This window comes from Schistosoma mansoni, chromosome 4, assembly GCF_000237925.1.
Source record: "Schistosoma mansoni strain Puerto Rico chromosome 4, complete genome".
Lineage (NCBI taxonomy): Eukaryota > Metazoa > Platyhelminthes > Trematoda > Strigeidida > Schistosomatidae > Schistosoma > Schistosoma mansoni.
Genome location: NC_031498.1, coordinates 22652797 through 22670627, shown reverse-complemented (window position 1 = coordinate 22670627; position 17831 = coordinate 22652797). Strand labels below are relative to the sequence as shown.

Genomic DNA, 17831 nt, shown 5'->3' with positions numbered 1-17831 from the left:
CATATGTGCATACTGTGCGTATTGCCTCACAATGCTTGTGAATTAAGGCTATATCGAAGCAGTATGCACAGTATGCACATATGCCAATTAGAGACTGATCAGTTGCAGTCCTAAACATCAACGGGAAGATTCAAACAAACAATATTATGTGAATTACATTTAATTATTGATTTTGACGGATTCGGTTTGATTGAATTTAGTTTACAAAAGTTCGAAGTAGTATGTTTGAACATAATGAGATAAAATTTACTTCAATTCCATTAGACAGTACGAACCTGTTGGTATGCACAACTAAACTAGGTAAATTACTATTAGAAACAAGGTAGTTCAAGCGAAGTTTCGTATATACTTCTAAAATAGTTTTACAGTTAATATGGTGGATAAGAAATAATCTACTTTAGTTGTTTTAGACCCTCATTTATGTTTGGGTACTTAAATGTTATCAGATAAATAATTCCTAGTTATACTATTCTAGTTTGCATGCTCTAAAAAGATGACAACGATGACCCCATAATTTATACATTCATTTAAGTGGACAGTAATTTTGTCTTGTGAAAGTCCTTTGGTTAGGATTTGAGAATTCGGTAAGTGATAAAATCAACAGTCCGATAGCATTGTTCATTAAAGGGTATAATAAAACTACCCATACATAAGCTAGGCTTTTTTATGAGTTCACGTGTGTATCTAAAATAATCGATGTGAAGTCATGAAATTTTCGGAGGTGGTTCTTTACTTCTGAATAAAGTCATTCGAGAAATATTACACTTGACGAATGTAGGTTAGCATGCTTCAATCTAATACTTTCCAACAAAGGAGACACCAAGTGAGATTTCTCCACAGAACCCTGAGTTGTAAACATTTTTATCTCTCTCTTGTCCAATGCTTACTCGGTATTTACTAGAGTTTTAAAGATTCTTAACAGAAAGTGACTTATTTAGACATAAACCTTTCATTATGGTGGTCCAAGAACTAGAGATCCTTTTATTTCAGATAGCAAATCATAATGATGAAAAGTGTCAAGCAATCTATCCCTTTCCTATTCTAAATTTTAGATGCGTAAACATGTGTACAAATGGTTGAACTTTTGATAATCGACTATTCTTCTAAATGTTAAACAAAATATTATCTTCTGATATTCCTATAGCTTCAATAAACCTACGATACTAAGTGAAACAATTGTTTATCAGTAATGATCTGCATAATTCAACGTTATCTCGTTATTACAGTTTAATCAGCAAATTCGGTTCTGATAGGATGGAGATATCGAATTAAGCGTTTGACATAGTTAATTAGGAAGGAATAATTTTAAAAAGTAGGGATATTTACAGATCAACTAACATTTCTTAAAAGCATTATGAATTTTGAAGGGATTTGAGAAGTTCTGTATTAAAACGAACAAGATTTAAAGCCGTAGCATGAAATATATGATGATACGGACAAGGTAAATTAACCAAATAATTCTAACAGAGTAACAACATGTCAAGGATCCTATAGAAAAGTACTGATCATTTCGTTTCTAAAAATATATTTATATGTATGAGGTTGTAGAGATAGTTAAGTTTTTGATTGAGATCATGAACACATTTATGTAAGACCACCATTGAAAACCTGGAAACACTGGATGGTCGTTCCATCCTAGTTTGGGTCTCCTCGGCAGTGTGGGATCATGGATGAACACTGCTAAGGAGCCTCACACAAAGACGAAACGCCCAAACAATGACTCCAGGTTTTCAATGATGGTCTGACACCAATCGATTCATGATCTCAATATATTTATCTGTCAATGACTTCAATATAAAGTGTCGTAAATTAAAACATTTAACTTATTCAATTAATATGTATATCAGAATGAGAATTATCATTATCATCATGATTGTGAATGTCATTGAAGTGTTTGCAAGCTGACAAACTAATGTGTGTCTTTTAGATCGTTGCTTTGTAATATGTTCAGTCTATTCATACAAGTACATTTTCGTCAAGCAAAGTAAACACCAAATGTTCTCAATAGTGTAATGGACAAAACACGCGTTGGGGGACAATCGAATGTATTTAAGCACAGATTACAGACTATCTCACTAAATTCTGATTACCATACAGTAAACAATTAGGTTGCAAAATAACAATCAATTGTCTCAATCTTCACTGTTCCTTCTGCAAATATCAGCCCGTCTTCTCTGATTTCATTATGCATGCATTTTCATACCGATTGCGCTTCATTTCTGTTCTTTCCTTATCGATCTTCTGCCAAAATACATTCTATATCTGACCATCACCATACACTACTTTTATGCATATAAGTAGACCACACCACAATAGTGCTTTACAAATACTATAGGTATTTAGTGCCGATCGTCTCAAGGTAGTTGATAGTTATTAGCAAGATATATCTGTATCCTTTAAAAGTCTGATACTCCTTGTAGAACGTAAGTATAAACCATCTAGTTTTGCATTATGACATTATATCAGTTAAACAAGTAAGCAAATAGTCAGTCAGTCAGCTACAACGTAAGCACATATATGCATCGGTCCAAGTTGCCATACCTCGTTAGCACAACAAGATGAACACTGGATTCATAGAAGTAGTTAATTTAGTGGTGGTAATATATAAAAGAAAGGTTGTAAACGTTTGATTAGTTAATTTAAACAAACAATTAACATTAGAAAAGTATAACATTGATTGTTATTCCATGATAAATTAGTATAGATCAAAAGCATTTTAACTTTCTTTTACTATCCTTCTCTTTTCGTAAAACCAAATAAACATTATCAACTTTTACTTAAATGTACTTTTCTTGTACACAATTACAAATGTCTAATTTCCATTGATTTAAATTTCTTCATTTGAGTGCACACATTTGTAGTTAGGTATAAAAAAAAAGTGAATCTTACTGGTTATTTCTTTTAATTATAATAAAAAGAGATATGCTTAACAACTAAATATGGTTAAATCAAATCCTTAGTTTTAAATTCCTCATACAAACAAACAAACAGATGGTTTTTGAAAAAAGATTTATTCAGTTAAAAGTTTACCAAACAATTAACTGTCAACAAAATGCAAACAATTCATAAACTAGATGGATTTACTGAGATCTATTTTATGGTTGATAAAAGAAAAAAAGGTAAGTTTGAAGTAACTTTTTGATAAGTATTAAAACAAAAAAAATTATTAGTAACCATTTGAAATTGAACTAATTAAGTACAAATGTACCCTTAGGTCTTAGTTATATAAAGATCAATATTTCAATTTAAAGCAATTAGTCCCTTTGATAAATTTCGATAAAGCATGCTTCATTCAAAACCTAAAAGATATGAAAACGATTGTGTCACATCCCACTGCGTTTACCAATTTAAATGTGTGTGTGGTCACACATATCTAGGGAGGAGCAATCGTGATCTGAAAATTAGGGTGGGTGAACAAGCACCAAAATGGTTGCAAAAACAGAGTCGAATGACCCAATAAGAGTAGAGGATAAACATTCATCATCCTCTATTGCCAAACATATAATCGAAACAGGTCATAAGATTGATCTTAACTCGGCTTTTGTTGTATTGTATAAAAGTGTAAAATGGCGTATACTAACGTTTATTGAAGCCATAGCCATATGAAAATTCAAACCCCCTTTGTGTATTCAAAAACAGTTTGTTCTCTCTTTAAACCTACCCTGGTAATATATGCTTATTATCCAGAGTGATTAGGTGGCAAATTGTTTTCACATTATTTTATCATTATTATCCTTATCTATTCTTACCCCTATTTCCAGTCTAGTTGACCTTTTATTTTTATATATAAATGTTCTTAACAAGTATATTACGTGTGATCAGATTGTTCGAAATGTATTGCGCTGATGAATCACGTAGTTCTGATAATCTTCGTCTGCTTATCACATTATCGAATATTTAAATTGAAAGGTAGTGTTGTTGTGAATGAGAACACAGGTGAGGACAACCAACTATGTATTTAGCACAAATTACAACGTTACTTGGTAAAATACAAAAACCATGCTATGATACACTATTTGCAAAATGTTCTTCAATTGCCTCAGGCTTCATTGTTCCTGGATTTTCACACAAATTGCTTTTTATTTCTGTTCTTCTCTTCTTGATCTTCTCAATCTTCTGCTGTCAGATATTCTATTCCTTACTCACCATATATACTACTTATGTTGATATCAGTAGCTCACACCACACTCGTCCCCCCTTTTAATAAGCTGTTCTCGCAATCTTTCTGATCGGCGTACCATTGTCTCCTTTGGTGCTGTTCGTGACTCGTGCTCATGATGTTCTTGAAACCATCTCTGTAGTTGACTGGCATTTACACGCTTCTGCTTGTCTTCTCTCCGGATCGTGTAAACTGGGCCGCGTCTCTCCGTGATAATGTACGGTCCCTCCCATTTCGGGATCAGCTTTCCTGACCCTGGTCCTCCTTCAGTGTTAGCTCTCCGTTCTCTACACTTTACCAGGTCCCCCACTCTAAAAGGCTTCCACGCTCTTCTCTGCTCTTCCGCCTTCTTGATGTCTGATATTTGTTTCTTTTTCACGTTCTTTATTGCCTCCGTCCTCTCTTTCCTTAATCTTGTTGCTGTCCACTTCTGCTGCTGTGGCCACGTTTTACTATGCATTGGAAGTCGTGGCTGTCTACCATACATAAGTAGGAAAGGTGATTTCTTGGTTGTTCCTTGTATAGAGGCACGATGCGCCAGCAAAATTAGTGGTAACTCTTTCTCCCAATTCCCTCCTTTAGATGCTAACCATTCCTTTAATGTCCGGTTGTTTCTTTCCGTAAGCCCGTTCGTCTGAGGGTGATACGGTGTAGTTCGTATCCTCTTGATGCCGAACTGCTTTAAACGGGCCTTAAACTCGTCACTTTCAAAACAGGGACCCTGGTCGGTTAGTATCATCTTCGGTACTCCATGACCCGCTACAATGTGCCGGATTATTACTTCGGTCACTGTTTTCGCCCGCTGGTCGGCAATCGGTACAGCGTCGACCCATCGTGTAGCATGTTCCGTCATTACTAGTAAGTATCGGTTGCCGCTATCCGTCTGTGGAAATGGTCCCATCACATCTACCGACCATAGATCACCGACTGCGGTTACTGGGACCGACTGCAATGGCGGTTGCATGTATCTATCGCTTTTCATTAATTGGCACTGCTGGCACGTCAACACATATTGGGCCACATCGTCTCTCATGCCTGGCCAGTATGCACTTTGCCGTAGTAAATCTGTCGTTCTTGCGATACCTGTGTGCGCTACCTGATGGCATTCGTGTATCATCTTACGCCGCCAGTCTTTCGGGATCACAGCCACCCAATTTTTGTCATCATCCTGCCAGACCAGAGCTCCATATGTGTTCACTTTCAGTCTTTCCTTTTGCCGAAGCAACATTATTACCTCCTTGTCCATTGCTCGTTTGTCAACATCTGCCCCCTCTCTTATCACTCTGATTACCTCTCGAAGTTTAGGATCAGATTTCTGTTGCCGGACGAGTTCTAGTGGGTCTCCCTCTATACTGTTCACTGCGTATGCTGTCAATGGAAGCTCGGCTTCCATGTCTGGTCTTGACAGGTAGTCCGCCATTACATTTTCCTTCCCTGGAACATGCCCGATACTGAAGTCATACTCCTGCAGACGTATCATCCATCGCGCCAACTTCCCACGTGGGTCTCGTGCTGTTTGTAGCCACTGCAGAGGTTTATGGTCAGTCTCGATGTGAAATCGTCTACCTAACAGATATGGTCTCCACTTGTCTACTGCCCACACAATCGCTAAACACTCCTTTTCGATCGTTGAATACTTCTGTTCCGCAGGCGTGAGAACGCGACTTGCGTATTCCACCACTCTATTAGACTGACTTAAAACGGCACCTATACCATGGTCACTTGCGTCTGTTGTCACTGTAAACGGTTTCTCCAGTTCGGGCAGTCTTAGCGTCATCTGGCGGTCGTCCAGCATGTTTTTGATTTGATTAAACGTTTGTTGGGCGGTTTCAGTCCACGAAAATTTAGTGTTACTCAACAACTTATAAAGGGGTGCTGCCATTTCGTTGAAATTCTTGATGAACCGACTGTAGAACGCCGCCCTTCCCAGGAACTGTCTCAATTTCCTTTTCGAATTCGGTACTGCAACGTTCTTTATAGTCAGAATTTTCTCCGGCAGTGGTTTTATTTCTCCATTTCCCACTTTATGCCCCAACAACGTGATGCTACTTTTAGCCATCTGTGACTTGTCCTTATTAATTCGAAGTCCGAATTCTTCAATTCGCTTTAAGACCGCTTCCACATGCTTGACATGATCTGTTTCTGTCTGGCTGTATACAACTACATCGTCGCCATACACTTCGACATTATCTAGATCCCTGAGCAGTAGCGACATTAATCTTCTGAACGTAAATGGTGCACCCGCCAATCCAAACGGCATTCGTCTAAATTGATATTGTTTATCACGTATGGTAAATGCTGTTTTGCTTCGATCGCTCTCTTTTATAGGCAGCTGCCAATAACCTGACCGCAAATCCAACACTGTAAACACTGTGGCATTCTGCAGCCGATCTAATGTTTCCACTACTGTTGGCATTGCACACGGCTTTAGTTCTGTTATATTATTCAGTTCTCTAAAATCAACACAAAATCTATATTTCCCATTCGGTTTCTTTACCAAGAGTACCGGTGAGCTATATGGGCTGTCCGCCTCCTCAATTATTCCTTCTTTCAGCATCTCTTGGACCTGTCGATTTACTTCAGCCTCTAAGTGCACAGGGACACGACGTGTTGTGAATATACTTCCTCCATTGTTCTTTATCGGGATTTCGTGCTTTACTTTGTCGCAAAATCCGTACGGTTCTCCTTCTCCAGTGAACAGCTTCGCATACTTTTTGCACAACTCGGTGATGTTTGGTTTCTTCGTCGGAACGGCTGTTACCACTCTAACCTCAGCCACCTCGCTACTTTCATGTATTGGGAATGAACCGTACTTCGTGACCACCTTACCGCTTCTTAGGTCAACTATGGCTTTTACTTCTCTTAGGAAATCTGCTCCTAATATTGGTCTCGACAGGTTTGCGGTTACCACGAACGGAAAGCTTATCTCAGAACCATCCACTTTTACGATACTGTTAGGCACACCCAATACCTCTAACATATGCCCTCCTATGATGTGAACTGCGACTTTACACGGCTTGAATCTCTTACATTGCTCTTTACCTATTAACGAAACTGCTGCCCCTGTATCGATTAGGCACACTAAATCTAGTTCATTTACGTTCACTCTTGCATAGACTGCCCCTCTATCTACTAATGCAACAACCCCCAGATCCCTAGAGTAAGAAGGAAACACGTAACGTCTAAAATATCTCCGTTTTCGTAGTGTTGGACAGTTTATCTTCCAGTGTCCTGTCCCTCCACATGCGAAACACTTATCATTCCTTTTACGAATCACTCGTAATGCCGCAATCTCGTGCTGCAGTTCTTCAATCTTCTTCTCAATGCTGCTTATCTCCTGACTTTCGCACGCGACCGGAGCTACTGTTCGTGTCATCAACTGTCGCGTCACCTTTGCAAGCTCACTGATATCCATAGGTTGCGCGGCATGTACCAGTCTCAGCTGCTGGGAAACGGCAACTGGCACGCTCTCGATAAACTGCGACGCCAACAACTGTGCCTCCGACTCCTCATCCAGATTTGGCAGCGCGCGACGCAGCAACTTGGTAAGCTCCACGGCCAGCACCAGCGGATCACCATCGACCGGCAACTTCGCCACTCGGAACTTCTGCAGTGCTTCTTCTCTGTCCACTGGGCTATCGAACTCCACGATCAACCGCTCCGTGACTGCCTCCCATGTCGTCTTACCGCCCGCACCGTCCAGGCTGTCATATACAGCTTTCGCTCTGCCTCTCAGCAGCGTCCCCAGCACCACCGTCTTCGCCTTCGGCTCCTTCACTCCCACCAGCTCCGCCACAGCTTCGAACTCCTTCAGGAAGCTCATCACATCTCCGTCCTCAAATTCCTTCGGCCATAGGATCTTCATCCTTGGAGGCAGCGACACCAAATGTAGTGAACAAAACAACGGTTGGGGACAATCGAATGTATTTAAGCAAACATTACAGACTATCTCAGTAAATTCTGATAACCAAACAATGAACAGTCAATTTGCAAATTAACAACCAATTGTTTCAATCTTCTCTGTTTCTTCTCTAATTTCATTGCTCATGCATTTTCCAAACGATTGCGCTTCATTTCAGTTCTTTGCACATCGGTCTTCTGGCAAAATACATTCTATGTCTGACCAACACCATATACTACTTATATGGATATAAGTAGACCACACCACACTCGTCCCCCCTTTAAGGCATTCGACCATGCGGTGGTTCTGCTCGCCACGCCACTATCTTCTTTCACTGCAGTCTGTGCCAAACTCTCCGTCAGAATGTCGAGTCTGCGGCGCGCTGACCTCCGTAGCTCCGTCGACCTGCCGGGGCACCAACATCCGCATCCACCCGGCACCTGGGACGTTCAACACCCGTACTCCACCGGCCTGCTGAGCCATCTACATCCGATGTCCGCCCAGCAGCCGCACGTCCCACTGCTCCTCTCCGTCGACAGCACCCGCTACAGCCAACGCCGCCCCGCCAGAACACTCCACTCGACGCCACCTCTCCTCACCAGACTGCCCCAACTAGCACCTCCACTCCAGACCCGCAGCGGCGTCCGCAGAACAGCACCCTTCCTCCTTCTGTTTGGCAGCGACACCAAATGTTGTGAATGAGAACACAGGTGAGGACAACCAACTATGTATTTAGCACAAATTACAACGTTACTTGGTAAAATACAAAAACCATGCTATGATACACTATTTGCAAAATGTTCTTCAATTGCCTCAGGCTTCATTGTTCCTGGATTTTCACACAAATTGCTTTTTATTTCTGTTCTTCTCTTCTTGATCTTCTCAATCTTCTGCTGTCAGATATTCTATTCCTTACTCACCATATATACTACTTATGTTGATATCAGTAGCTCACACCACAGTGTGTTTCAGTTTGAATATCAAGACTGAAATATAGATACATCTAAATAGAATGAAGAGAATATCGTAGGTCCTATTGCTAGCTGGTATAGTAGGTTAGAGTTGAATTGATTCCATTATTCAATGACTTACGTCAATGATATGTAACCTCATTCTAAGAGAGGGTAATTTTGACACCAACATTCGTTGATTATACACGGTTAATTTCATGATACTATAAATCTATGTTTATAAAGTAAGTTTTTCATAAACTACTGTCAAGTATTACGTAGTTTAACTGAAAAAAGTTGAACCATTTATCAGTGTTGATAAGAAATAAAATTCGAAATATTTTAGGTATAGTTTTGGTTTATTTTGAGTGCTAGGTAAATCCTCATCCATCATCTTTGTGTTCACACTAACTTCGTACCATTCACTATTTCTAGTAGTCATTATCAGTTTTCTGACGTTATAACAGCTGTAGGTCAGTATATGGAAGATAAATAAAAATCTCCATTTGCACCAGTTTTGTCGTCTTATTTACGTAGAACAAAGAATAGTGATCTCCTGTTCAAAAGTAATTATTCATTTAAAATCGCAGTTGTTTCCCAGTTCAAAATATCACTAAATGTAATTCATTTATGATAATATATTTGCTTCAGTGTTCATCAGCGTTTCATTTTTTACGTCTAAATTTAATGCACACACTAGAACAGGGGATACAATTATTTATTAAGTTATCACTGTAAATATGCTCTATCACTCATTGTTTACCAATGTTTTAAAATTCGAAATAGCAGTATGTTACTACCTTACCTTGGCTAATTGTTACCATGATCTATGAACTAGATCAATATAAACTTCAAAGTAAAAGTGACTATTGATACTTTTCAAAAAGATCTATTTAAACTTATATGGAAACTCATACTTCACTATATATATTCAACCATTAGTCGTATACATTCTCAATTGGAGATGATTTGTTAATGTAGGAAGTTTATTGATAAACTTGTTTAAAAAAATACCTAAATGAATAAATCATACACTTAATTATAATCAGCTTTATACAGTATTTTTTTTAAACTCTTCCCCAATCTCAAGTCAACTACGTTCAAGTACTAAGAATAAAATTATCCTACTTTATGCCTTCTTATTGGATGCAAACAACCAAACTTTATAGCCAATGATAGGCTTTAAAACAAAGGTTTGAATTTGGTGGGCAAAGCAAGTTAATTTTTGTCGTTAATTACACTATTCATTCCAACTAAAAAAATATTTATAAGTAATAAGTAGCAATGAAATTACAAAACAAATTTATTCTATATGTATAGTTGAAATCATGAGTCAATTGAAGCTAGACCACCATGGAATACCTGGAAGCACTAGACGGCCGTTTCTTTTTATTGTGGGACTCCTCAGCAGTGCGCATCCATGATCCTGCCTCTCGAGATCCGAACCCAAGACCTACCAGTCTCGCGCCAGAGCACTTAACCGATAGACCACTGAGCCGGCATCCAATGATGTTAAGGTCTAACTTCAACCTTAATTTTCTGATGTCCTATTACTTGTCACATAATTCCATCAGTAATTATTTCTCCAGAATCATGAACTGATCATAGCTTATCATCCACATTTAATAAAATTTTCCTTGTTTTGTGAGATCGAGTTTGGGGAGTAATGTATTTATTTAGATTTTAGCTAAGCAAATCTTGTTACTGCATTAGTTAACTTGAATGGTAAACTTCGTTGTATTGGTAAAGAATTAGTGTAAGAACATATCAAACCATCTTTCTAGAAGATATTATTAGCCAAGTATCTTAAACTAACTCAACATATTCACTTTAAATATGGTTTCTTAACATTAAACATCCAGGTAAAACATTGTATGAAAATGTTTAAATACAAACCATTTGTTTCCATATCGGAACATCTTGAAACTAATAAAATGAATTTCATTTTTTAATTATATGAAATACATATATATACACAAGAAAAACTATGCGTTGGTATTGTAGTTAACGAAGCCTTGGTTGAAATTGTCAAACCAATATTTAGTGCAAAATTACAGTGTCCTTGTAAAATATGTAAATTATACATTCAATACTTCATTTGCACGCCTTCCATCAATTGTCCCTCACAAAATTCATCGTTTCTTCATTACTGTTGTTATCACAAATACTCTCTGTCTAAATTCTTGTTCTCTCCAATTTGATCTCAACCTTCTGCTGCCAGGCATTCCGCTCCTTGTTGGTGTTATATATTACTTATGTCCACCAATATCACTAGCATACACCACAGTACTTCAAGATTAGAATAGTTTTTCTATGGTGATGGCTTAACGTCCATTAGTTTGTGCTTTATATGCATATTACTTAATTTTATTCAGTAGTCTGTAATCGTTACACGCATAATAATGGTTACTTGTAGTAAATGCCATAAATAATTGTCTCCTGGTATCAGGGATTTTATGCAAAAACTTTACGTACGAATTGTTATCCTAGTAGCACGTATGACTGATAACCTACTTATGTGTCCATTCACAACAGATTTAATATTTCTACTCTTTCGGTTCTCCAAAATGACGAAGATTAGATAATAACTGGTTTTATTTGTTGATCTCTTAATTTTCGTTGTCTACTTTAACACACTTAATTGTTCGATATTCAATAAGTGCTACAGTTAGAGAGGCTTCAAGTGACCACTATGAACAGGATGAAAAACTCAACAAAGATTATGGTATGGCTAAAGGTAGAAAAGTGTTTATACAAAACTCATGATAGTGAGCGGTTTGGTTCCAAAAATCTAAGTTTTGTCAGAGGTTCGCATTTTACTGTATAAGACAGTTATCTCAGTTGTTGAATACATAGACTTCCATAATTCACACTTTCGATATTCATTCGAATGAAGAAATACTCCATGAAAAAAGGTTTTCTGCATCCAATCTGTAAACTCATTTCGAAATTTATCTAATGATAACAACCAGAAATAAAGAAAATCCAGCTGAATTCTTCTTTTTCATAGGAGATTAACCAATTCTGCCAGTCCTATGTAGTTAGTTATGAGAAACATACGTATTAGCAAATCCATCATCAAATAATTGGGAAAAAAGACTATTAAGGGTTATTAAGAGCTATACTGACTAACTTCAGCCATACTTATCGTAGAATGGACCTAAATACAGACTTTGGAGCCAATCAGTCCCATTGGAATGATAACTAAGATTTGTGGTTCATGAGTATGCTTTTAGTTATTTTGTGTTTCTTTTCAGTTGAGTGACTTAATTACTTAAGATAAACACTGACAATCTTGTCTAGATTGACAGTGAAAGTTTTGTAATTATTCAGGATATCCCATTTGGTTTAGCTCTTGGTTCCAATATCTGTCTGTTACATTAATCGAAAGCCGTAGGCATCCAGGTCAACAAATTCATAGATTTTTGATCGTTTATTACCATTAATAATTTTTTGGCATTTTCCCAAATTACACTTCCTTTTTTGTCGTTATTACTCAGCTGTTGTTAACATTCAATTTCATTTAGTAGACAAAATCGTTAAACATAATCAGTATGCCTCAATCATTTTCATAATAAAATTATTTCGTTAATCATTGATTATTAATTTTTATCATTACCTTCAAATATGTAACTTGTCATCCATCACTTGACTTGTATTGATTTTTGTCATCCATACTACTATAGTGTGTGCTACTGATGTCGACAGATATAAGTAGTATATATAACCAATCGAAAATGAAATGCCTGGCGGCAGAATGTTAAGAACAAAAAATAGAGAACGAGAACAAAGAACGATTGGTGTGGAAACGATGGAACAATGAAGTAGTATCTGTTAAGTTGGTTGTAATCAATTAGGAATTAATGTTCTCCAAGTAAATCAAGTACAAATCAATCAATATAACAAAGATGCTAAAACAGAATGATTTGAGCCTCTGTTGTTCACTTGTAGGATTCATCACTGAATATTGAAAACAGTGTTATACTTGCCTAGTTCTTCATCCAGATCAAATTCTATCCATAATGTTGTACTTTGGTCACTAGTCTAAATGATTCTGCATAGCTTATACTATCTTTTTATGTTTAATGGTAAAGTTATCCAACTCCTTGGACATTGGTTTCATGGTAATGGCCATATCACAACTTGATCTACAGCAATGAACGTTTAACAATGGTGATAATGGTTAGTAAACAGTAATATATCGATGTAACATGAATGCCATTAGATAGAAGGCCAATAAGCTTTATTTGTGCCTTCTTACATCCACTCCTTCTTGAATATAAGTAGTATAATTATAACAGTGTGTTTAAGTATAAAGAGAAGTATTTTAGGACAAAAATCGTTTGATAAGTATTCGGACTTTATTTTCTAAAACGATTTAATAATTTCCTGATTGATTTCTTTTAGGCTGGATTACTATGCCAGAATTACGAAAGTATATGGAAGAGAATGATGTGGATGAAAAGATGTTCGAAGTAAGCCAAATGTTTCTCTGAAACGCGTGTACAGCAGTTTAGTAACAAGTGCATTTTTTAATTTTATATCACGGAATAACCTCAATTAGACAACCTTTGAAAACCAAGAACATTTTAGCAATTTTCACATAAATGTTTAACATGGGAAATATAACTATCTTGTAGTCTGATATCGGCTTATTATACTCTTCAAATATCGTTATAATTCTCAACTACAATTTAAATCCCTGAATTTATTTCGTTCACAGCGTTGGAAAACTTTATTTGATCCTGAATCCACTGGTCGTATAACATTGGAAAAATTCTGTGAAGTATTAGGTTTACAAGATGAAGTTATGTAAGTTAATATAACTAAAGATCAATTCACTAACTGAAACAATTTCAATTATTAGAAATGTTCAAACTGCTATTCAAGGAAATGAAATGCAAGATGTACATGTTATTCAAACGGATATGAACACAAAAATGAAATTGACTATTTGTGGACTAATTGATGAAGGAATATTGATTTATCAAGATGATTCGGTAAGATATACTGTTTCCACGAGTATCAATTAGATGTGATTTGTGTTGTTTTGAATTTGTTTCAAATACATTTTCAACAATTTACTGGTGACATTGGTATCAAAAGATTGTTGTCCCAATTTTTTGACAGATCATTCTTTATTAGCAACAATGTTTTTCGTCTGTTTATTTCATAAAAGCTTAAAGAAAATATTATTGAAAACTGTTCCATCAATAAACATGATGACTGTAACCAATGTTATCACAGTAGAATATAAGTCAATAAATCAATACAATCGTCGAGATTTAAATTAGTAACCTCTTTGAACTATTTTTAACATAAGAAAATCACCACAAACTATATACCCAAGTAATAATCGATTACTTAATAACAAAAGCATTGGAGACGGTTTACACACGTCTTATTAACAAGGTATAACCTGTGAAATTGAATCATATCTGTATTAAAACAGATATTCGTTATAAGCAAAGATGGATAGTGGATAGCAGTGGAATCCAGGACGCGCGTTTCATCCTAATTAGGACCCGTCAGCTGGATGTACCTGCATCTCAGAGTTGATGTTCACTCTGGAACCCCATTTCACAAGCAAGTGGCTATCAGGACTCAGTAACTGAGTGGATAACGCGATGATGTTTGAAGCGAAAGGTACTGGGTTCGAGTCTCAGAGTGAACATCAACTCTGAGATGCAGGTACATCCAGCTGACGAGTCACAAATATAACGAAACGTGCATCCTGGATTCCACTGCTGGCCACTATCCATCTTTGCTTACAATGCTTGTGAATTAGGGCTATATCGAGGCAATACGCACAGTATGCACATATGCTAATTAGAGACTGACCAGTTGCAGTCCTAACACATCGATGGAAAGATTCAAACAAACAATACTAAATGAATTTAGATATTCGTTATGTTATGGCATTCTGTTAACGCTACATGGAGAAGAGAATGAAGTCAAAAGTATAAACCACCTAATTCCAATAAGTGGTTCAATGTTGTCATGTCTCCTTCAAGAATTGGATGTACGGGATTTAATCTTGTATGAGGTTTTGGGTACACACAACTGTAGAATTAAAAATCGTGACGAAACAGATGTTTTTAATAGTTCTCCAAATGATGTAACCAGAGGACGGAAACTAACCTCGAAGAAATGTATATATTCACTAGTATTAACGAAACAAATTTGGGTACTATATAAGCCGTGGTGAGTTTACAGTAACTTTTCACTTAGACTGTATGTAACGTGTCCCACAATAAACATAATGCGATAATTGAAAACTTAATTATGCGATTAGTCGGTTTATCTGTTAACCGATGAGTTTAGTAACATTAAAGATTGTTAATATTATGTACAACATTCATTGTAAGCAATGGAAGGAAATTTAAATTTTCAACATATCAACTTGGAAACAGCGAAAAACCATAGAAACCTATTATCTTTTAACCTTGGGTTATACAGTAGTAATCTATCTCATTTACACAAATCCATTATATTTTTAGTGACTTGCCCAAGTATTCCGGCTGCCTCGTTTCAATTCATTCAAATATCACAATTTTTTTCTGGTTTTACAATTTCTTAAAATTAATAAACTGAATCTGTTGACTGCATTAATTAATGATACGCTTCAACGAAAATCTTACAAACTATCATCATACTAAATAATGCAAACTAAAACGTTAACGCTTCTGTTGTTGGAATAGTTTCTTACTTCCATAGTTCGTAGCGGAACAAGAAAAACTTACATTTATATTGACGTGCATATACCAACTTAGTGATATACTCTAATATCTCATTTAGTATATACATACATTACATTATTCAAAAAACATTGCATACTCAGAATTTGCGGAAAAAAATTTGCCGTTGAATATGAATGGCAGATATAGGGTTTTTAATATACATTTCTGAGAACTGCTATTATTAAAATTTGTGATTTGGAGAAGAAATTGTAATAATATTTCACGCTTTGAGCTGATAATTCCCTACTGTATTCAAACATATAGGATTACTATTTTTTCAAACAAATGCAGTAAAACAGTCTTAATCACACGGCAAATCTTCATTTACATTAATTGAAACATCTTTGGAAATCTTCAAATATCAATCCTCTCAGGTACAACATTGTTTCTTGAATGGTTGTTAAGGATTTTAGAAATTAAAATGAAGTAAGTCTGGTTAACACAGAAGATGATTATACATGGTGATTGAATTACGAGTCAGAAACTTGCGGAAAGTCATTCATAAATGTGCCATCATAATGATACATCAACAATCCATCAGTTTAGCACACATTTCACAGGATCCTTAGAGTGCCTGAGAATTCCTAAGTAGAGGACATCTACTTTTTACCCTTCAGACGGAAACGCATGATGTACGACACTTAGATTACCAGCAATTGGTAGGTGGAGTACCGGATTTAATGAAAAGACTGTTATGAGCTCCAAAAGATTCCAAACCAAATGTATTGAGGTTAGGAAATATGTTTTAAGTAACAAAATGAAATACCTGACATAGTAATAATCCTGTAATTATAATATGCTTAATGAAATAAAACGCAATATATTTGTTCATCTATTCCTTTACAAATCTGCTGCCTAAAATCATTTCATTCATCCACATTATTATGACAGATTAGTGTGTTTCTGCTCTAACTAAACTTCAGTGATCATGTTAAATTATTGGAGAATTGAACTAAGAACTTAAATCTACCAGTAATACGTTGCAAAACGCTAGGGAATTTCCTCGACTCTTGTACTGGATGACTTAATCTCTTACCGTTCATTAAGCTTGTAAGAAGCGGTATTATTTACTATCACTTACTTACTTGCGCCTGTTACTCCCGATGGAGTATAGGCTGCCAACCAACACTCTCCAACTCACTCCGATTATTTACTATTAGAATGATAATAAAAGCTACTCAGCTAAATCATATAACATAGAGGGTAGCACTGCAAACATAAAACAATCCCTTGATCTATTTGACTTATTCTTATATTTTGATTTAGAAATTAGCTGAATTCTTGAAAAATGAATTGGATAAGTATTTTGGAAAGTTATGGAATGTAATCATCATCTATGGTCGATACTGGTCACGCTATTGTCATGAAACAGGTTATAATTTCTGTTTCATTAAAGATGATCGTATATTCCTAGTATACAAGATTCCGGATTTAGAATAGAAAAATAAGAAGATATTTCAATCATATCCCATTCTTGAAGATATTTCTGTGATAACTTTGAAGTGAAAATGATGAAAATGAAGATCTATTTTTTTAAATATTTTACATGTAAATTTTGATTCAGGTTTATTCCTAAGTTTGTCGAATTCCTTGATTACATAACAACCAGTCAGTGATTATACAAAGTTTGGACTTATATTTTAACTAACTAAAGAACACGTGATGAAATGTATAAATAGTAAATCTTATGTTTATGCTCACTGTATGTTGTTAAAATGTTTGGTGAAAGATAACGGTAAACTTTAAATCATAAAGCATAACACAGCACGGTGATTGTCGTATTATTTTTAATTAAAACTTTTGTAATCCGATCATGTTTTGTTTAATGAAATCATTAGTTTTAAAATGGTAATTATTGGTTAGTGATTTCTGGAAAGTGACAGAAAACGTAAGTATTCTTCAACTGACCACCTTTTCTCCAAACTATGAACGTAAATAACTTACAAAGATCTAGCCCCATCATTGCGAACGTTGTCACGGACATAGAAAGCATCTTTTTGAGTGAGTTGTATCTGGTAGCCTTCCAATCGCTTGAAGCGTTCAAGGGCCACAATCATGAATGCAATCTCCTACGGTAGAAC

At 36.1% G+C, this 17831-nt stretch overlaps 1 protein-coding gene across 1 annotated transcript; it reads left to right on the top strand.

Moving 5' to 3' along the window:
* The first annotated feature begins 2963 nt into the window (after positions 1-2963).
* Smp_042150 (putative dynein light chain 1, cytoplasmic) lies at positions 2964-17618 on the top strand. The gene is made up of 5 exons (XM_018797230.1): positions 2964-3119; positions 13418-13485; positions 13734-13822; positions 13878-14010; positions 17017-17618. Exons 1-5 carry the CDS (start codon positions 3053-3055, stop codon positions 17188-17190), a joined length of 531 nt encoding a protein of 176 aa, XP_018652293.1. The 5' UTR covers positions 2964-3052; the 3' UTR covers positions 17191-17618.
* Positions 17619-17831: the final 213 nt, after the last annotated feature.